We start from the raw sequence: 23,066 nt of genomic DNA, 5'->3' as shown, positions 1-23,066 counted from the left end.
AGGTCAAGCAGGCTCGGGCCTTTATACAAGGGCACCGACCCCATTCAGGAGCCTCTGCCTCATGGCCTCACACACTCAAGGCCCCTCTGACACTTCCACGCTGGGGATCGGGTTTCAGAGGGGACCCACATCCAGACCCAGCAGCCGCTCACCTCCCCCCCCCCCCCCCCCCCCCCCCGTGACCTCTTGCTGCCACTCCAGGAGCAGGCAGTCACACCTGACACCTCTTGATGTCATGATCCCGACTTTCCTAGGGCATCTGGTTTCCTTGGGCGGTCACTGCAGCAGGCCGTCAACACGTGGCTACCTTACCACGGTGTGGAGGCTGTGATGCTGTGGTCCCCGAGGAGCTTCAGCACTGCATCGGCAGCTCCGGCCCCTCCTCTCATTGCAGCTGAGACTCCTCACAGGAGGAGCCGCCTCCTGGTTTCGCATCTGCCTTTTTAAAATGGGAGATGCCTCTGGCCTGCAGCTGTCTTCCTTCTCACAACGCAAACACCAGTGACCATCACTGAGGCCCCGATGTGCTCCTAATATACTGGTCTCCTGGGGAAGTTCAGGGACACAGTCTTTTCCCAGATGGGGAAGCCCTAAAACTCTTTGCTCAAAGATAAAAACTCTCCTGTTTATTTCCAGAGGCCCAACTCTGGAACTAAAAATAAAATTAAACCATTTAAACAAACTACTGCTTCAAGTGCATTCAACCCAACACTTAAAAGTAATCAAGAAGACAGCCCTCTGCATCGATTTCTGAATTAATTAACTTCTGAATTAAGATAAAGACTAAGTTCAACTTAAAAACATATATACAGTGATTAGCCTATAAAAATCGAAACGTACCTGGGTTGCCCATCTCTCTGTTTTCTGTCCCACAAGCAAATCGGAAATGTGCTCGGGGGTCATGAAGCCTCCTGGGGGTGATCCGGATTATCCAACTCATCAGGAAGACACTACACAAAGTGTGAAACCCCATCACTCCTCCCTCTTTCCCTTTTAAATACTTCTCCAAACTAAACCCTTCTAATGCCTTTTCTTTCCCATGAGCTCAGGTAGGTGGAGAACAGGGGAAACACCTAGTCCTTCTTGGCTGTGCCAGTCACCCTGAACCACAGAGTGCCCTGCCTGGAATGCCCTCTCCCCAGGGCCCCTCCGAGGCCTGCTCCAATTCACCCTCTCTGGGAGGTGCCCTTCCTCGCCGGCTGGGCCTCATCCTGCAGCCAGGGGCTGCTGGCTGGACAGTCACGTGGCACCGTGGGTCATTAGGAAGAGCAGGTGTAGCCCGGGCTTCTTCTCCAGACTCCAGCATGCTGCACTAAACACAGAAGACATTCAGTAAACCTTTGTGGGTCAAAGAATGAGTACGTGCCTCATCGGGAGTGCGGAAGGCACTTAAGCGCTGGCAGGAACTGGAGTGCCTGAGGGTTCTGGTTAGGGGTTAGTGACATTTCTGATGGAACGGCTGCAATGGGAAAGGAACAAAGGGTCAAATGGCCTTCCAAAGTTCCCTTCAGTCCTAAATGCAAGAGAGTGTGTGACTCTTTGTGATTAAGCCCACAGAATCCTTTCTCTCCTCACCAGCTACGGGGTGGGGGATAAATCATCCACTCCTGCTTGATATCTTCTTTACCACCAGTCATGTGTACCTTCTTCAGTGTTTTAAATAAATTAAACTGAATAATAGCTCAAGTTTTTAAAAGAACCTCTCCATCCTTGTTGGGGAAGGGTGGGAGGGGGTCATGTAATATTTTTCCCTCCCTGCAACACCCCACAGCCACCCAGAGGAATGAGCAACCGGAGGGGACTTAGACCCTGGCACCAAACCCAGGTCAGAGACAGGAAAGAAGTTTAGGTCAACAAGGTGAGGGCAGGTCAGCGGGTCAGTCGGGGACACAGGGAAAGGTGGAACAGACACAGAGGCAAACCATCTGCAGAGAACTTCAAGAACTTCACCCACCTGACCCAGGTGGGAAAGGACCATAGAGGAAGTGTGAGAGTCAAAACCAAAGAAGGAAGACCTTGCAGAGAGAAGGCAGCAGCTCCAACCTCAGCACATTCACCCAGTCTTCACTTAGCCCCAAGGTGACAGAGGGCATGAGGACCACAAGGAACCACACAGAAGTGCCCTGTTAGATCCTTCCCTCGTCGGTGGGATGACTGCCCAGGGCATCCTGGAATAACCCAGAGCCCGCGGCTCTCTTTACAGCAGACTGAGCCTGGCACAAGACCCCCCACACCAGGAGATGCTGCTTGGTCTTGCCAGAAACTGGAGAGTCAAGAAGGAATGAATGGTATACACAGAAAAACATTCCAGTAAACCCAAATGGCATGCTTTGGTGATTCCCTGAATTTTCAGACAGTGAGTGACTATAGAACACTATAAGCAGACACAGGTCACTAAACGTTTATCCAAACCCACAGAATGTACATTAAGAGTCACCCTGATGCCAACTGTGGACTCTGGATGATAATGACATGCCAACGTAGGTTCATCAACTAACAAGTGGACCATTCTAGACGGGAAGGATGATGGGGTGGAGGGGTGCAGAGGAACAAGGGGTATATGAGGAATCTCCGTACTTTCCATTTAATTTGTCTTGAACATAAACTGCTCCAAAAAAGCTTATCAAGAAAAATAATAAATACCCTCATCCTTCCAGTTAACCTCCAAAGAGCACACACTTCCCAAGACACTCAGTGCACACTCATCTTCACATACCAGAACTCTAAAACGGGTCACTGAGCCTAAAATAAGTAAGAAGAACAGGAGTTCTGATCTAACCTGCCAGGCTCTGTGTACATTGCCACCCTAGCCGTGCAAGTCATCTAGACCACTGTGCCTCTTACGGAAAAAGTGACTAAAACAAACCACCTAGAAGAAACTCCAAGATCCCTTTGCCATTCAACATCAGCATCTTAGAAAGCTCAAGTTGTACAAATGCTATTGTTTTAATAACACAGTCACCCCAATGCCTTCATCCTAACCCTGCTTTCCTCACCTCTTCCTCCCCCATCCGGGGCCAAGGATGCCTCGATGGCACCGGGGCTGCCTGTCACCTCGCTCCCATTCACAGCCAGCACCACCACGCACTGCTGTTCTCACAAGCACAGCTGCTGGAAAACCAAACTGAAAATTAACTTTTGACAGAAAACTCCTAAGCAGTTACCTCCAAATAAAAACTCCATGCACCCCAGCCTTCTGTTCCCACAGAATCACTTGCCTTCCCTATACACTGATGCTGTGCCTGGCTGAGAAAGCCCCTCCCGCCACGTTCCACTGAAGAACTGCCAAGACCTCTCCCACCTTGGGGAGTCATTGGTCGCACCTTAGCAAGGCTTCCCTAGCATGGGGCGCAGGGGACACAGACTGGTCAGAACCCCATCCCTCTGGCCATGGGCTTGGTTCGGGGTTAGGGACATCACTTAAGCCAGACCAAGCAGACCCCTCCTAAGGACCTGAGCTAGAGTAACCACTGGTCTGAGCAGTGAGCTGCCAGCAGGGGTCCTCTGGGACCCAGAGGCTGGAAGCCAAGCCCACCCTGGCCCTGCAGGGGTGTGAGCCAAGGAATCTATCTTTTCCCTTTTACTGAAACTAGCTGGGGTTAGCGTTCTCTTGCCCATAATTGGGAAAAACAGAAACAAAATGAAAATACAATGAGCATTTATCCCAACGGTAAGCATTCATCACCAGCTGGGTCACACCATCGGCCAGGACACACCATGCAAGGTAAAAACAGCACCCCAAAACTCCCAAAATCACCCACTGGGTTAAAATGAAAGCCTGTTTGTTGTAATAACCTCAAGGCAACTACCCTGATTTTTGCAGGTGTAACCAGACATTTAAACAATATCCCTGCTGAATTCTGCTATACAGCACGTGGGAATGCTGTGTTCTGGCTCATTTCAGAGGTGACATCCTACCTGCACATTAGAGACTTGGGGTCAAAATGCAGTATTTACAATAGGAACATGGCACTTTGACGTTATCTATCTAATAAAGGGAATTTCGGTCATCCAAGAAATTATAAGCTGCTCCTGACACCAGCTCAGGAACTGTCCTCACTGACAGATGAACCCCCGCGCCTCTCACCCCATCCATCACCCTGGGCTAGCACCACTCCACATGGACGCTCCTGGACAGCAGGACTCAGACTCACTGGAGCAGGTAGAGCTACAAGTACGCTGAAAACCAGCTCCGCCCCTCAGTCACCTGGTCACGGAGAGGGGGCACACCCATTCCCAAGTTGCTAACAGCCACTGGCAACCTAGCCAGTGAGTGGCCAGCTTTGGTCTCTAGCCTGGACTCTCCCCCAGGCATCAGACCCATGCAGTAACTGTCCGTTCATTCCTCTGCCTCCACTCACCCGTCCGAACACGATCCCTCATTCACACAGCTCCTCGGTGCCTGGGGAGGGGCGCGCCCACACGTCCAAGCCATCCTGAGACTCCTCCTTCCATCCAGCGCCATCACCACCAAGCCTGCCCTTCTGCACACAGCTCCTCGTGCCGCCAGCCACGGGAGCCACTGCAGGTCAGCAGGCACAGCCCAGCCTCCCCCACAGTGTAGCCACCCACTGTCAAGACTCACAGCTGGTCTCATTCTGCTACTATGAACTTTCCCAGGAAAGTACGATTATTACACAGCAACTAAAAACAATTTTAAAATAAAAGATATATTTAAATACAAAACTAAAAACACAGAACTTTCCCAGGAATCTCACAGGACCAAGCAGGCCACAGCCAGAACCACACAGTGCAGTCGAGGCTCTGGCCCCGGCGCCTCTCCAACTCATGCCTCACTCTCCTTCCTTTCCCCTCAAAGTCCAGCAAAATTGAGTTCCTTGTACTTGTCCAAACATTCCATGCTATTTCAAGTCTTCATACTTTTGAACATTTTCATCTGCCTGGATTCCCTCTGCCCTTAAAAGAAATTCTTCTAGAACACAACTCAGGCACCATTTCCTTTATTCATCCCCAAACTACTACCTGTGGATCTTTAATGACTTCCGTCTATGTTACTTCTGTGCCTCATACTTCTAGTTATCCCACTGCACGACAGACAAGCCCTCTGCTACTGCCCGTGAGCTACTGGAGGACAGCGCTACTACCTTCTTAGTCCCAAAGTCAGCACTGATGGGATGCAGAGTACATACTCTTCTTACACCCGGATGCTACTTCCTACACGGTGCCATAAATGGCTCACTGTCTAATATTCCACCTATTAGTATCTATTTAGATTCACACCCAGCTTTTTCTCCATGACTAAAGAATACTGCTAGTATTGACCACACTAGCGAATACTCTTCCAGCATCTAGTTTATCAATTTCCAAAGGCAGAATCAAGTTCTCGCTGAAAGCTACTAAACCTACCACAGGGAACGTAGGGCCATGCGGTATCAGGCAGCTCTAAAAGAAGAAGGGTGCTACAAGACCGTATTCACTCAGGCTTTGGGTAAAAAGTTGGTCCACACACGACTTACCCACCACTCGTAAACCTCTTTCTATAGGAAAACGTGCTACACTTCAGACCAATAAACAGAATGCATTTGGAAACCGCCCATCTTTTTAAAGTATTTCTGACGTGAAAATTTGCATCTTTGTACAGACTGTGACATGGTGACCACAGGGAAAAAAGTATAATCAAACTATTAATATATCCCTTTCTAACTTCTTTATCTTTGAAAATACTATTAGGTAAACAGCCATAAGGCCTACACTTAGCTTTTCAGCTTTGAATAGCAAAGATCCTTATAACAGTCCGACAACACTTCCTTTCCTCTATACTTCCAATTCAAGCTGTTCTTAAATCAACCATACACAAAAGAAAAATTTGAAAAAGCAAAAATGGAATCTAGCAAAATTCAATAACATTAAATTCTCATATTAATGTCATAACTTTCTCAAGTATTTCTATTCATTAGTAGTACACTTCTGAAAATCAACACTTCCGTAACTCCTGCAGAGGCAAGATCTAAACTGCCCTGAACCCATCTGGCAGCAAAGCCTGAGACTGTGCGGGGGCACTCCAGTCTCCTGTTCACAGGCACCCAGCTACCCGGCTGCACCGCCAGGGTGCTCCTGCGCACAACCAGGATTCAGTCCTCAGCATTACTCAACACTACTGCTAAATACTGCCCCTCGCTTGCTTATGAACCCTGCTCAGGAAGAAAAAATTTGTACCAAGTATGAAATATAACAATGACTACGGTCCCACCACTCAAAATGCATGCTCTATGGCTTCCTGCCACCACGTCCTAAGCTGCTCTCTGCTGCCATGCGGTGATGTTCTGCCTCACCTCGGTCCCGGAGTGTTGGCATCAGCTGTCTATAAGTTGAGAGCACTGAAACCATAAGCCAAAATAAACTTTTCCTCCTCTACGTTGTTCTCATCAGGTCTTCTGGACACAGTGACAAAAAACTGACTAAGACAGAAACTGATACTGAGAAGTGGGGTCTTTGGGACTAACCTGACCATGTGGTTCAGAAGCCTCTGGAGCTGGTTTGTAGGTGGACGATTTTGAAAAGTTTGGAGATGAAGGCTGGAAAAGCTTTAGAATGTTGTAAGCAGAGCTTAATGAACAATTCTGGCGGGAGTTCAGAGGACCACAAGGCCTATGGGACTGTGAACAGTAAAGACTAGGCTCAGAGGTTTCAGAGGAAGAGAATTATTGGAAATTGGACTAGATGTCATTCATGTTATGTTTTGGGAAAAAAACTTCTCTACCTTTTGCCCATGTCCTGAGATTTTCTGTGAGGTTGAATTTAACAGTGATGAACTAATTAATCTGGCAGAGGAAATTTCAAGGCAGCACAGCATTCAGGCAGTGGCATGGATAATGCTGGCAGCTTTTAGCCAAGTTCACTGTGAAAATCAGGAGCAGAAAAACTTGAAGTTTGGCCAGAAAAGTACAAGTAAAACTGGGGTTAAAAAAGGTGTGGTTAAGAGACTGTAGCCACTGAAGAAATGCTGAGTACTTTACCCAGAAAAAAACAGAAAAAATGACTTGAGGGAATCTCAAAAATTGGCAAGACCACACCCATCTCAGGTTCAAGGGTGTAAAAATAAAAATTCCTTTGAGAAGAGACCACTGGGGCACCCTGGGGTGGTGGTAGGGCTTAGGAAGCTTTTTCAACAAGCTCAGTTGCCCGGGCAATCAGAGGCCACTGCAGCCTTGGTCCAAGAGATCTGGCTACTGCTCAGAGCTGGTGGCAGACATGGCATCATGCACACGGTACTGGTTCTGCAGGAAAGCAGATGCTGGAATTAGGGAGTCACGGAGGCTTCCAACAAAAATCCAGAAGGCCTGGCAGGCCAGGCAAAGTGTAGCAGGATCAGAGTCCCCGTGGGCTGGCCCTACAAGGGTGATGCATGAAGAAGAAAGAAGGAAGCCAAAGCTGCAGCGGAGACACCTGAGATTGAGAGATGCCAGTGCCATGGAGTCAGCTGAGGAAAGCTGCAGCACTCGAGCAGAAACCAGCCCAGGGAGAATCGTGTGGACCACAGGGGCAGAGCTACACAAGCCCTTTGGAGAAACCATCGAAATGCTATGTGTGCCAGATGCTGGATGTACAGCTATAGGACTTGTTGATCCAGCTCGATGTAGGTCTTGCTTTGGTTCCAACCCTTTTTCCTATGCCCCTGTATTTTCCTCTCAGAATGAAATTGTTTACGCCATTGTATGTTGGATACAGTTAATGTGCTTTTGTTTTTTAACAGGGGTTCATGCTGAGAATTTGCTTTGAATCTAGAGATTTTGAACTATGGAGACTCCTGAAAATGGTCTAAATGTGTTTTAGTTGTGAGATGGGCCTAAGCTTGTGGAGGCCAGGGGCGAAATGTTACAGTTTAGGTATGAGGTATCCCAAAAGCTCACATGTGAAACAATGCAAGAAATGTTCAGAGTGAAATTATGAGAGCTGTACCTAATCACTGGATTAATCCACTGATATGGTACTTTTTTTTTTTTTTTTTTTGGTGGTGCTGGGGATTGAACCCAGGGCCTTACACTTGCGAGGCAAGCATAATCCACTGATATGGATTCACAGGGTGATAACTTGAGGCAGGTAGGGTGTAGCTACAGGAGATATGTCACTGGACGTCATGCCTTTGGGGTTTATATGTTGTCCCTGGTGAGCAGAGCTCTCTCTGCTACCTGCTCCTATGTCCTGAGCTGCTTTCCTCCACCACACCCTTCCACCATGATGTTCTGCCTCACCTTGGGCCCAGAGCTATGGAGTCAGCTGCCCATGGACTGCGACTACTGACCCATGAGCCAAAATAAACTTTTCCTTCTCTGAAACAAATTAATAAATGGTAATAATAATGCATGTGCTATAACCCATTAAAAAGCAAGATGGTCCTATTTTTGCAGTGACTATTAATTCTGAGCAGTAATTCTTCAGTCACTATGTCTGCACTCAGTCCTGTGAATTTCCTTACCTAAAACTCTTAATTAATCCAAGACTAAAAAGAAACACATATAAGATATAAAAGCTACTTTAAAACCAGAATATTTATCAAAGTATTCATCTGAAGGACAATTAAAAATACAATTCAGGCTGGCAGAGTGCTGGCTATCTTACTCAGGCCCCTACATTTGCTTCAAAGTCATCCAGAGCCTAGAGGTAGCCGAGGGAGGAGAGTGGTTTTATTGTCTTGAGTTCAGTCTAACACACTCACCCCGCCACCTGACACACACATACATACACACACACTCTTACTTTAAGGTGGAATGTCTATAATCCCAGCTACTTGGGAGGCTGAGACAGAAGGATGTCAAGTTCAAGGCCACCCTGAGAAACTTAGCAACACTCTCCCTCAAAATAAAAAATAAAAAGGGCTGGGGCTGTAGCTCAGTGGTAGAGCACTTGCTAGCATGTGGAAGGTCCTAAATCCAATCAATACTCAAAATAAAAAAGGAAGAAAGAAAGAAAAAAAAATGGAAACCTGAAAGTCCATTAGGACATTAAAATAATCATACAAACTATACAGAAGGGCTTAGGATGTGGCTCAAAGGTAGAACACTTGCCTAGTATGCACGAAGCCCTGGGTTAGATCTCCTCATTACCACCACCATGAAAAACAAAAATTGCATGGAAATGTAGGACAGTATTTATGATTCAATTCTAAAAGGAAAAACATAAAAACAGCACCTACATTATGACCCCAATTACATAAAGATAAATATGTACACAGATGATGGGAAATAGGCAAGACAGAAAACAACTATATTCCAAAGTAGTGGGATAACACAGACTTTTATGCTTTTGCTTTAAAAATACATTTCTGGGGGACGGAGTGAGTGTATTTTTCTGGGGGAAGAGGGAGTTTCCCACTTATGTACCAATCTCCAAACCCCCATTTCTCATGATTTTTTAACAGACTATGCCCAAAGAGCATGGCCAGGGTAGGAAACGGGCCTGGCTGGCCCCAGCAGATAAGCAAGGCAGGCCTGGCTGGGTTTCAAAGGGCCTCACTATCACAAATCCTCAGTAGACAGATGGAGCCCACCACTCCACATGAAGACCAAAGAGGGGAATAATCATTTTCACAGTTTCACAAAAGCCTTAATAAGACAGCTATGGCTAACACATTAAGAAATAATCTATGCAATAGACCATGTATAAAAATACCAGCAGATTTTACCATTTTGAAAAGGCTTAAAATATTTTTTTCACCCTGAGTAACTTTTCATTCTAATTATTTTTCAGGATGCTAAGAGTAAATTTTATTTCTCTTGGAAACACAAAGAGGAAAAATAATTTCTGACCCAGAGCACCACAACTGCACAAGTTCCTTTTAGGCTACCAGCTGACAAAGTCAGATTACAGTGAAGAGAAAACAACACATTCAACAGGCACACATTTTAAACACACACATGCCAGGCGCAACAGCACACACCTGTGATGACAGCGACTTGGGAGGCTAAGGCAGGAGGATTCCCAATTTGAGGCCAGTGGAGGCAATTCAGTGAGGCCCTAGGCAACTTGGACCCTGTCTCTAAATACAAAGGGCTGGGGATGTGGCGCAGTGGTAAAGTGCCCCTGGGTTCAATCCCCAGTACAAAACACACACACACACAACCACAAATGTACATATATCTGAGGAGGTGCCCGGGGCTTCCCAGCCTGCCCTCAAAAACAGTAATATATCCAAAAGCCAGGAATCAGGTCTATCTCTGGAAAACTGTTCTTCTCTTCGAAATTGCTTTAAACGGTGTGACTGCTTTAACATGTGACTCTGCTTCGGGCCTCCAGGAGAATGAACTGTGCCTCCCCGCACACCTGCCGCAGCCCCAGGGGCCCAGCCAACTGGGGGCGTGCGCCACCCCCAGCCATCAGGCCTGCAGCGGCCAAGGAGCCAGGCGGGAAATGCAAGCAGCTTCGCTCCACCTAAGCGCCTGGGCTCGGCTCTTCTCAACAGCGACAGCACAGGAGAGCACTCAGAATGACAGCTATTCTAGGAAGACTGAGACTCTTCACTAACAAGGACCCAAACCTCCATAAACACCTTTGCAGACAATCCCCTAACTCTGTACAGTGCTGTTTATGCTTTTTTTTTTAATTGTGGTTTTCCGTTTGTTTGGGTTGGTTTATTTTTGGGGGGGGGGGGGGTAGTTGTGCATGGACACAATACCTTCATTTTATTTATTTATATGCAGCACTGAGAATGGAACCCAGCGCCTCACACAAGCTAGGCAAGCGCTCTGCCACTGAGCTACAGCCCCAGCTCCAATGCTGTTCACTCTTGTATGTGAAAAAGCACACAAAATACTTTTCCAATTCCTCATGTTATGAAAAACTGTGACAAACCTCAGAAACATTACAATACACCTTTTAAAAAAATCAAGTTTCCCCCACCTCAAAAAAGAACCTCAAGTAAAAGCTGGTAAGAGCAAAAATGAGTCCACCCGATTCAGGGGAGCTAATGCAGACACACATGATTTTCTCAATTACAAATTAAATCAACTATTTATATATAAAAGCAGAAAATTGCCAACAGCCTGAACATTAAAAAGTCCACTGGTCTGGAATATTTTTCCCAGTTCTGAAAGGTATACAAATCCTTGGTAAGTGCTACACAACAGCTATGAGAAAAGAGTACTGCCCCTGGCCAGGAGCCCACAACCCCCTAGGGGGAGAAGCCACCAAGGGTCTCACTCATCACTCATCGCCCCACAGTCCCAGGGCTGTGGAATGAAAGTGCTTCCCCCAAAGACTGTGAAACAAAACCCCTCAGAGCTCACGGGGCTCCTGGGAAAGGAGCCAGTGGGATGGACTCACCGGCAGGGCTGAGCAGGGGAGGGCTCAGGGACACACCACCCTGCACGGGGGCGCTGACCCAGTCAGAGGTGGCTGAGGAGCAGGGAAGAGGAAGTTGGGTATTAACGAGGCTCCGACTTGTACGCTGGCATCTAGCTTAGACCAGGAAGCACCAGGAAGTCACCGAGGTACTGGGTCAGGAAGCAACAAGATGAACCCACTTGAGGAAGGCACTTCTGCCAAGACCCTCACGCCAGGGCTTCTGCTGCAGTTTGGGGTTTCCCAAAAAAAACATGGAATCCCAGCTCCAGGAGACGCAATCCTTAAAAAAACAAGGTTCCCAGGTCAAAAGGACAAGGAGCACACCTTTCCCTCAGATCCCTGCATGTGAGTTTAGAGACAGGTGCTGAAATGACAAAGGCTCCAAGTCTTCCAACTCAAAGGCCTCTTCACTCCCCAAGCGGGACCCGGAGTTTCGGAGTCAGTCTTCTGACACACAAGCTGTAAGCTGCCAGTCTGAAGCCGCTTTTCAAATGGGCAATACTACAGTGTGCTCCACAGCTGGGAGCAAGGCAGACCAAAGATTCCCAATTCTCCAGGGAGGTGTCCCCAAAGTGTGGTCCTGGAGGCAGCAGCACAACTGGGAACTCATTAGAAATGCAAGTCCACCTCGGCCTGCAGATTGGGTGGTGGGGGGCGGGTTCAGCTTCCCTGTCTTAGATGACAGGGTACTTTTTCAGTTGCTGCATCTTCAAAGCAATGAACAGAAGCCAGTGAAAAACTCTGGCCCCACCCTCAGGAGAGCTTAAGGGCTGGGCAGAGATAATGGCAATACAGGACCAGGGACCCATACCCATCCTAAATTCCAGGAAACCAACAAAAGTCATACTGGAGCAAGGTTCCTGATCAAGAGAGCCCGGAGCCCAAAGACCTAAAGGCCTGAAACTCCACGGGCTCAGGGACAGCAACAGACAGGCAGCTACCACATGTGGGTGGCCCACCATCCACAAGGAAGACTGGCCACCCTTGGCAGGCCACCCTCAGCAGCACTGGGCCCATGATTCCTAAGAACAAGCACCATCCCCCTGCTGCCAGAAGCCGGCCACATTAAGGAGCCGCCACCACCACCAAGCAATGAAGACTTGGCACACTTAATGACGACGAAGACAATGACAATACTTTTAGAAGGATATACCTAAGAAACCAGAGCACCCGAACACCAGCCTGCAGGAGACCACACCAGAGGCGGGACTGAGGAATGAGTACTGGGCAGGAGCCGTGGGAGGGAAGGAGAGAACAGAGGCTCGGCCCAGCTGGCTGCCTTCCACCACACTCCACCCGTGAGACCCGTGAGCCACCGCAGAGCCGGGCCTCACTGGGAGACCCCGACAGTGAGTGTCCTCCCCACAAGCCTCCCCTCCAAGGCAACAAATCTTAAAATTTGTGTTTTCCAGACTGATGAAAGGCCAAAGGCCCGCTCACTTCTCCCACCCAGCCAGTGCAGGAACCAGTGAAGAGGATGGAAAAAGAAATCCCCCTCCTGGTAAGAGCTCTCAGGTAATTCTTGGTCCTCACACACCTTTTCCTGATTAAATCACTTCTGAGGACTTGCCTGCTACAGTGAAGCTGCATCAAACACACTGAGGGACTGTTCAGACAACACCTTTCCTTCCTCATCGGGAGTTTAACAACTTGAAATCCCCCACACTGAACGTGCTTTCAAAGTTCTCTGAAAACTGTGTCTAAAATAACTGCTGGACAAGGTTCAGTCCCCAAGTTCTGGGCTATGTTTCATCTGTACTCAGTGGTTTACTGCTGTGAATTTCTACCCAAGAGAGTCCTCTGTTCTTAAGGGCAATGGTGCTAGGGCAGCCCCCAAAGAGCAGCGCTCCCATGGTACACATGCGCCCTTCCAGCCCTTCAGCCATTGATGTCCCAGTATCTAGAAGGCAGTGTGGTGCTGTGCCCAGGGTGGCAGAGACAACTCCTGCCATCTGGGAGTCCACGGCACCTGAACCTGCCCTGGCAACCTACTCCACATCTGCAGCACATCTGTGCCAACATCACGGAACATGCAGCCAGGCTGCTACCGCCCTGGCCCTCTCGAGAAGCATGCTCAACTCTGACCCATGGGCTGGACCCCAGAACATGATCAACTGAAGCAACCATGTCCCCAAGACCCAATGGGGCTTCCTGAAATAGTTCTGTGCCCACAGAACCAAGGGACCAGAGAGTCAGAGAGAATCAAGAGAAGCCTGTGAGGGAGATGGAGGTCACTGACTAGTAGTTGGAAAAATAAGCATTATTTATATCACCACTTATTTAGAGAGAAAATCGGCAGGATCACACCATGAAGAGACCAGAGGCTCAGGAGTCCCTCCCACCTTCAGGCACCCAGCGATCTCCCGACCTTGGAATTCACCCCGCCCACCTGGTCCTGTATTCATCCACCAATAAACAGAAGTGGAGTGACGGGAAATGAAGAAGTATGAGCACAGGTTAATCCTGAAGCCACTGAAATCATAATAAAGGGGTTTTCTCTTTTAAAAAAAAAAAAAAGTCTAAAAACCTCCAGATACTAGAAGAGCAAAGGAAACAGCCGCAGTGAGATCTCCGGCTCTGGGAAGCAGGTAGTGGTAAAACGGATGGGTGGGAGGGGGATGCGGGAGTCTGCCGTGTGCCGCTACAACAGAACAACACCCACGGGACAATCTACCAAGAAAAGAAAGCGCTCACAGTTCTGGAGGCTGAAGGTCCAAGGTTGAAGGGCCACATCTGGCGAGGACCTTCCTGCTGGGCCGGTCCTCATGTGGCCAGAGGATCATGGCAGCTCAGCTTCTCATAGAACACTACCCCATCACGGGGGCCGCACCCCGATAGCCTCATCCAGCTCTAATTACTTCCCAAAGGTGCCACGTCCAAATAACATGAAGAGTCTAATTTCGGGATTAAGTCCAGCATATGAACTTTGCGGGACGTATTCAACCCACAGCAGAATACAAATCTAAACTGTAGGTGCAGAAAGCAGAGAACCAATGTAACTGCAGAGCTGAGTCCCTAAAACTCAGGACCTGGCAGCAGCAGACACCTCTGCAGAGGATTCAGAGAATCAGGGTGAGAATGCTGGTTAACGAAGTGGTCAGACAGTCAGACGGCCTGCCCCACTGCTCGCCACCCGCTTCCCGTCAGGGAGACGCTGAAGACACGTGGACAGGAAGGAAACCACAGGGCTCTGGCTCAGGCGGCAGCAGACTCCAGACACCGAACCCACACGAGTCCTCCTCCATTCAGCTCTCAGTGAGCACAGGACTGCCAGCAAGAGGAGCAGCAGCAGCAGCCGGAGTGGGGTTCTTTAAGGAAAGAGTGGGTCCCCAAGGAAGGTGGCAGGAAGGGGTAACAGTGCCAGAGCCATTCCCCATGGCCTGTCCAGGAAGAAGGCCTGACAGTGAGCCCATGATTAAAAGCCCCACGTGAGGACTTCGCAGTCCCCACCCACAAATATGGATGGGCAGTCAAGGGGGGCCCCCACCACAAAAAAAAACCACACCCAAAACCAGGGGAAAGTGGGGCCTTGGAGGAAAAGAGTCATACTCGGGAGATAAAAGCAGGTACTTCAAGTTAAAAAGGGAAAGAACTCTACAGTAAAGGGACATTCAGAGAACCAAGAGGGCCCTGGAACGACACAGCGCAGTGAAGAGCGCTTGTCCAGCATGCACAAGACCCTGGGTTTGATCCCCAGTGTGTACACACACACACACACACACACACACACCCCAAAGCAGGGATGAAATCGTCACCGCCAAGAGTTGGAATAGCTGAGAGACAAATGCCCAGAAAGTCAAGTGAAAGAGACAGAGAAAATAGCTTTAAAAGGGTAAGAATGTGGACCCGCCCAGGAGAGACACCATTCAAGTAGAGTTTCAGGAAGAGAGAACACAGAAAATGGAGGAGCAGGATCACCCAAAAAAAAAACAATAGAAAGACCCGAGTTGCCCAACGGATGGGCATCCTGACTACCAGTCAGAGAAGAGAGACCCCACCAGGACCGCACTGTGAAACACAACGGGACAAGTCCCATCCCACTGGGCTCCAAAGGTCACATGGCCTAGGTGCAGAGTCCTGGAGGCTAGAACACGGCGGACCAGAGCCTTCAAAATTCTGGAAGAAAATAACATCCACCAATGACTTTATGCCATGGCAAAATACCAATCAAGGGGAAGGTAAAAAATAAGGACTTTTAAAAAAATCTATGTCCTGGGCTGGGGAGATAGCTCAGCTGGTAGAGTGCTTGCCTCACAAGCACAAGCCCCTGAGTTCGATCCCCAGTACGGCCAAAAAAAAAAAAAAAATCTATGTCCTGTGTGCCCTGTTCACAGAAGGGACAGCAAAATACCCCACACCAACGCAATGGCATACCCCAAAAGACCATGGCAGGAGATACAGAAACCAGGACATCCAGCACAAGACAGCAGCCCACAGAATCTAGGGATGAAGCAAAGGACGACCAGAGCCAGCCCAGACAGGAGCAGAGTGGAGGGCTCCAGGGAGGCAGAGCACACTGGCCACACCAACTGAACCTCCTAGACAGAGTCCAACACCTGGGGACTGGGGATATGGTTTAGGTTCTAAATACATTAGTAAAACAAACCAGCAACCACTTCCAAGAGAGGTCTGAAAGCAGTCCCGTCACCAGCCGTGGCTGGGCTGTGCACACAGCAACTATCTAACCAAAGCTGCCCTGGGTCTCCACTGGGGAGAGGGCGGTGCCTGTGCGGGAAGGGGCAGAGCAGAACCAGACCCGACTCAGCCCGGGTCTGTACGAGTGCCTGCAGCCCACAAGAGCAGCACCGCATCGGCAAGCCTCACTGACTAAGGACAGCAACCAACATTCAGCCGGGCGCCCAGGGCTGCCTGCGCCCAGCAGGGCCGGAGGCGAGGGATGGGCCGCTGCGCTCCCAGCAACACTTACACAATTAATCCATATTTTTCAATTAAACTAAACAAAATTAAACAAAGGATGTGGACCGATAACAGTCCTTTCTAATCTTAGGGCCTAAAATTCTTTTTAAAAACAGGAAGAGACTTATAATAGGAAGATAAACCCTGGCTACAAGTTCGGTAAGCATCCACATAAACTTAAAATGTTCCCACCATTTAGACAGACGGCAATAGGGTGCTCAACAGAAAAGTTTCTTTTGCTGGACAAAAACCCTCAGAGAAAAACACAAGGGAAGGGCTCTGAGGTCAACAGCATAATTCTCTTGGTGAACGTCAGGCTCAGTAATCAGAAGTTGGAGATGTTTGATACAATGTAGAAAGCAAAGGTACATCTTATTCTCTTTCCCCAATCTAAGCCTTGGAAACCAGGGAGCCATCTAGGATTGGGGAACTCCCTGTTCACCCCCAAGTGTTCTAACAGCCACATTTTTTCTTTTTCCTAAAGCATTTGGCACTGGGTATTTAACAATCCCACTGCAAAAACCTGGGTTATGAGAAATGACTACAACTGACTGGTGGAAGGACAGTGGCTGGTTCCAGGCGGCAGCAGGGATGAGTGCAGCTTCTATTTCCTGCACTCACACTGGCCACAAGATTCCATTAGTGATACTCAGGCAGGGCTAAGGCACACAAAAAGCCAGAGCAGGGAGGGCCGGGTGTGGCCTGCTTCCTGCAGGTACGGACTTTCCACGCAGCAAGTCTGAATCACAGGGAAATCGCCCAAATAAAGAGCTAAGTGGCAAGAGACCATCGGCCTCCACCCTAGCTTAGAGGGTGTGCCCAGTAAAACAGGCTGACTGGCAGGCTGGGTCCCTGGTTGACTCCTCACACTGCATCCTACACCAAGGGTCACCTCGAAAACAACATCAGACTGCACCAGACAAGCAGCTCAGTCCCACTGTGCCACGCAGAGAAGAGCGCCAAAACCACCGAGGACAGGGAAGGGCCACCGTGCTGGCTGCCAAAGCCTACATGAGGACACTGCACCCTTGGTGACCTATAAAATCTCATGTGACCAAATCCTTCTTGAAGGGCACTCCATTCTTTGTGACCTACTATCAAGAACATTCCCTGATCTGGGATTAGAACTCAAGTGAACAGGACTCCTCCAAAAGTTACTGTTAACTTTTTCTTTTTAAATCTTCTGACTTCCACTCTACAAAAAACACTTTCAAGCAAAACAAATTCTTACCATTGTTACATTTTGTTGATAAAGAGGGAACATGAAGCATTGACACAGTATTAAAAAAAAACTTATAAGGGCAACTAATACTCCTGGGTAAAGCGGGCCTTCATTTTCCTCTTTACTTTGGGGCAGCAGGAAAAGGCCAGAAAGCAAGAGCTAGGAGCAATAAAAGTTGAACTATTCACTGAGTTGGAATCCCCAAGGTCTGCCTGAGTCCTGTAACAAGTCCACCCCGTCCCTGGCTGGCCTGGGCCTCCTCCAGCCTCAAGTACTTGACAACTGCTAAGACAGCACTCAGCCTGCCCCACAAACCACCTGGGTTGGCCTGCTCCACCACCTGCACCTGAGAAAGCAGATGGTCCAAAGACCAATATGCTCATCTGCTCAAAACTGTGCCAGGCTTCCTGCCACCCAGGGACCCCAGGTCTTGCCCGCAGGCCTGCAGGCCCTGCCTGGGCCCCACACTTGCACTCTGGGATTCAGTTCAACTCTCCAGAACTGCCTCCCCAGCCACTGGCTTGTGCTGTCTTCCTCAGCCACTGCAACCGTCTTAAGGCACTTGCCTGGCACCAGGTGGCTGACCTCTTGAGGGCAGGGACTTATGGGCCCATGGCTCCTGGTGCGAGTCTCTGCAGGATCCCATCTAGAGCGGAGCTGTGAGGCACTGGACCTCATTCTACAGTTCAGCCTCAGCCTCAAGTTGCTCTCAGAACCTAAATTTCTCGCCATCACTGAATGTCCACACTCTGAGACACCTGACAATCCCCCAAACTGGACAGGCATCTGCCAAGGAAGCAGCAGAAAAGAAACCATGGAAATGTGACTGCAAGGGAGAAAGTACAACAGCACTTAGGCCACAATTAAACGAAGCTGTCCCTCTCCCAGACTTCCAAACTGCCATTCAACACTCTTCTCACCATCCAGTGCAAGGGGGCCTCTCAGCAAAGGTCTGTTTCTCCCAGGAGCCAGAAAAAGGAGGGGGGGAAGGCCAGGGACAGGGCAATGTCAGCAAGTAGAATCTTGTTTTCAGCTATTCCTCTAAATCGTACTTGCAACTATGACAGTATCCTAAATTTATGATAACCTCAAAACATGCCGCATTAACTCAGCTCTGGTACACAAGTAACATCTAATTAGTGTTTTTTCAAACTGTGGGTCAGGAACCAGTGGTCTGTGAAATCAATTCAGTGTTGCAACCAGCTCCTCTTTTTAAATAAAACGTTATCACAACAGTACTCCACAAGTAGTAAGAAGCCAAACTATCTTCTGAAAGTTTGGTCTCTGGCTTGGATGTAAATGCTACTTCTTACGGGCATCACAGTCCAGAAAAGCTGAAAGGTGGCTGGAAAATTCTGTTTAAATCACAGATTCTTTTTAAATCACAATTTATGCAAATTCAAAGCTGATGGCTGCTCCCACCTCCAACTGAAGCTTGCTTTTAATTTCAATTGAGTAAAACAACAAATGTTCAATGAAGGACAGGGCGTACTTACAGCCACCAATCAAGCAAATTTCTTTATATTTATTCATAGTTACTACATTCAGTTCATGATTTCTATTTTCCCCCATGCTAATATAAAACCAGGGTGTGGGAGGAAAAACAGGAAAGGCCCCAGCAACCTTCATTAACATTTACTAAAGATGGTAACCCATTCAGACTAGAGCAGTCAACCTAGAGCCTCGCACAGGAGACTTCAACAACGGCTCCTGCCTGAAGAAATTTAAAAACAAATTTAAAAAAACTTTATTTCTAACATCTTCAGCAAATACAATCTGGAATGAAATGAACTGTAACGTTTGCAAAAGTGACAATAAAACAATATGGCCTAACGAGTGGGAGTATGATCTTCAAGGCAGGAAAGACCTGGTTTCCAAACACAAATCTGCCATGAAATACCCTCTGTTACCTTGTGTGATCACTTGAATTGGTTTCCACTGCTATAAAACGGTAAAAATAACACCTATGTGTCAGTGGTACCAACAAGAATCAAGAGGCATAATTATGATTTGCAAGACACGAAAAATGGTCTTGAGACTAAAATGTTCCTCCATTCAGGTTATTTTGTAAGCATTCTCGCCCGGGTCACCTGAATTCACTGTTGTCTTTCCAAAATGTTTTAAGTCAACTCCTCACAAGCCGTGGTCAGGACAGGAGGATGGAGGAGGGACAGGAGACCCATCCCTTCTGGGTACTTCTCTCCAGTTTTATCCCTACCAAAGGTCAAGGCCAGGTGTGCCTTTAATGCAATCCTCAGCAAGAGATCCTAGTTAACCCTCCCCGGGAGCAGCAGCGCAGCAGAAGTAGCTGCTAATTCCTAAGAGTTTTTTCTTTTCTGGAGGGAAGCAGGTGGGGGGAGGAATGTTATTCCCCAAATGGCACACCAAAAACTTACAGTTTGTAAATATACATAAGCACAGGAATGACAGTCAGAAGCCACTTTCACACCTCTAACACTACAACAGCTGAAACACTGGTCTTTCCTGCTGAGAAAAATTTTATCTTTACACTCAGAAAGAAAAATAAAAACTACTCCCTTGTAACATCACCTAGAAAATGCACTCTTTTTGAGAGGCGAAGTTATTAAAGAAAACGTATCTTCTTTTCCCAAGGTTACGAATTTTGGTCCACTCTTTTAAAAAAATAAATAAATAAAGCCTGAGACCAGTACCACCTGGTGTCCATCTGATACTGCCCTTCAGAGCACTAGCCAGAGGGGCTTTGTACCTTTTCAAACTGATTCACTTTCCACAAAGGCTGAGCACCTAAGTGAGGCATTTGTGCTTAGATTACAACCTGATTAACACATTATAAAAGTCAGTCTAAAGCAAATACTGATAAAACTTTTAAATGATTGCAAGAGACCTTTCTTGCTCCACTGACAAGAAATTATTTTTCACCCAGCTCAAACTCAAAACCAAGAAGGAACTTTAGGAAATAGCTGATTTTTACCTAGTAGTCAGCAGAAGCTAAGGTAATGCATGTAAAATGTAAAGCTCTTTAGATAAGATTTAAGAATATTCTTTGGCAAATTCTCACTTTTTTTTTTTTTTTCCCAGTTCTGGGGATTGAACCTAGGGCCTTGTACTTGACAGGCACGCACTCTACCAACTAAGCTATCTCCCCAGCCCAAATTCCCACTCTTGATACTTTAAAAATGAACAAACTCAGACTAAAATGCTAGCTGCCTTTAAAGCAGCAACTTTGATTCCCTATTTTTCTAGGTTTCAAACCAGAACAATTAAATTGTTTTCTTTTATGATTAAAGAGAGAGAAAGAGAGAGAGAGAGAGAGAGAGAGAGAGAGAGAGAGAGAGAGAGAGAGAAATGATCTCCCTGGAAGAGGGGGTCAGATTGCTGCTCCTCAGAGTCAAGGTCTGGGCTCCGTGCTTCTTCCCTGGAGTCAGAGGAAGGAGCCTGCTGCTATCCATAACATAACAAATAATCCACTAGGATATTTTTGGTTGTTTTCTTAAAGCTCTTGTGTTCACTCACTTAGCTGCACTGCTTGGAAGAGCAAAACTTTAATGGCATGCCCTAACTGTACCGTGCGACTTTAATCCCATTTTGCTACCATTTGTGCGTTTACGAACATTACAAGTTAGCCAAGGAGGATGTTCCCCCGCTCCCAAAGGTCTGAAAACCGTCGCCTATAGCGAGAAAAAACTTTAACGCGTTCTTGTAAATGAAATTCAACACTTCTCAACCCCCCAAAAGTCACCGGTGGGCCAAGATGCCACAAAGTATCCACAGAGAGGTCTGCAGGCAAGGAACTGCTCTCGATTCCATCAAAGTCTCAAAGTGAAAGCCCAGCGTCCGGCACCGGCTGGGTGGGCCTGGCCCCCGGACGCTCGAGCGCGCCGTCCCGTGAATGCCCCCTTCAGGTTTGCAGGCTCGCACTTTCCCCTCGGCCCGCACAAGACCCGAAGGCTCGGGGCCCAGGGCAGCCAGGGGACTCGGCTGCACCTTCCTGCACCCCGCCCTGCCGTCCGCTCCGCGGGGCCGCGCGGCCCGGGACCAGCCACTGGGGCGCGCTCCCAGGTCCCCGCCCTCCGCTCTGGCTTCCGCCCGCTCGCTCTGGGGGTCCCGGGAGGGGGGGGTCTCCCAGGAGAGACCCGAGGGGCCGGGGCCCCTGGCCCGCCCGGGGACCGAGCGGGGCCTCCAAGGGCATTTCTTCGCATCCCTTTTCCCCGGGGATGGGGCCGACGCCGGCCTACGGCTCCGAGTTGGGGACCGAGGCGAGCGCCCAGCACACCGGGACCCAGGCCGTGGTCCCCAGGCCCCTCCACTCGTATGCACACCTGAGACCCCGGCCTCCAGCGCCGGCCAGAAGCGGGGGACCGGGCCCGACGTGGCCAGCGGGGCCCCGGCGCGACCCCGGAAGGGAGAGCGTGGGGGGGCCGTGTTTACACCGCCAAGTTGCCCGCTTCCGCCGACCCGCATCCTCCGCCCGGGCCGCCGCTCCTGCCTACCTGCATGCCCGGCAGGCCCGACTGCACCGGGGAGTGGGCCATGGCGCTCAGGACGGCCACTTCCTGGCGCGGGACGGCCGGGCCACGGCGATCCGCGCGGGCGACCAGGCCAGCGGGCCGCGCGGGAGCCCCAGGCCACCGCAGCCCCGGCGGGTCCCGGCCGGCCGGGTCTCAGCGGCGGGCGGCGGGTCGCGTCTCCATGCACGGCGCCGAGGAGGGGCTGCGGGGAGCTGCTGCCGCTGCGCCGCCGCGGATGCTCGGCTGCAGCCGGGCGGCCTGGGCCCGCTCGCGCTGGCCGCCTGGAGCCGGAGTGGGCGCGCACAGCCGGCCGAGCCCGCGAGCGCCGAGCGCCGCCGCGCCCCGCCCCGGCCCGGCCCCCGCGCCCGCCCCCGCGGCCCGGCCGGGGACCCCGCCCCGCGCTTCCGGGAGCGGGAGGGGGAGGGGAGGCGAGGGAGGCCGGCGGCCGCCCGGCGCCCTAGGCCGCAGCCGCTGCGCCACCGCTTGGCGCGCGGGCCCGGTTCCGGAGGCTCCTGCGGGCGCTCGCTCAGCCCCCGGGCGAGGCGGCGGGGAGGGGGCCTCCGCCGGGGCGGACGCTCGGTGTGCCGGCAGGACCGGAGTCGGAGCGGGCTTGGCGGCGAGCCTGGGCCGCGGGGGCGCGTGCGCACCCAACTCCTACTCTACCGGCGTCTCCCTGCGGCCCAGGCAAGCCCCGCGCTCGCCATCCGCCCCAAGGGAGCCGGGCCCCGGGCGACCTCCCGAGGCGGGGTGGGGGTGCCCGGTGGGGCCCCAGCCTCCAGCCTCCAGCCTGTTCCAGGGGGCAGGGCGGAGCTTCTTGGGTTCTGGTGAAGTTTCCAGCCCGCCCTAGGAGGAAACTGAAAGGGGAGAGGCCGAGGGAGCGATGACTGCCCAGTGCTTCGCCGCTGCAAACGGCCCCGCTTGGACGACCGGGCGCTGGAAACTTGGCTGAGTGAGGGGCTGGACCCCACCTGGCGGGCTCCGCAGCAAGGCGGGAGCGTCCCCCCCCACGAGAAGAGGGCAGGGAGGAAGGGAAGACAATGGAAGGAAACTGCCTAGACTTCCCCCGCAGCCTCTCCCTCCTTCCACCGCCTCCTAAAGCCCCAGGCCCACTCGGAGCAGCAGTTCTGCCTCCCCTT

General features: G+C 50.1%; 1 protein-coding gene across 1 annotated transcript in view; it reads right to left on the bottom strand.

Annotated features, from left to right (window-relative positions):
- The window catches only part of Stk24 (serine/threonine kinase 24), a 99,555-nt gene extending 77,250 nt beyond the window's left edge, over positions 1 to 22,305 (bottom strand). Inside the window, exon 1 of the mRNA XM_047552893.1 lies at positions 21,913 to 22,305. Coding sequence (XP_047408849.1) covers positions 21,913 to 21,954 — 42 coding nt within the window. The 5' untranslated portion in view covers positions 21,955 to 22,305. The remainder of the gene's footprint in view (positions 1 to 21,912) is intronic.
- Positions 22,306 to 23,066: the final 761 nt, after the last annotated feature.

Source organism: Sciurus carolinensis, chromosome 5 (assembly GCF_902686445.1).
Source record: "Sciurus carolinensis chromosome 5, mSciCar1.2, whole genome shotgun sequence".
In the NCBI taxonomy this organism is placed as follows: domain Eukaryota; kingdom Metazoa; phylum Chordata; class Mammalia; order Rodentia; family Sciuridae; genus Sciurus; species Sciurus carolinensis.
The sequence above is the reverse complement of the archived record's forward strand: the minus strand, read 5'-3'. Positions and strand labels throughout refer to the sequence as shown.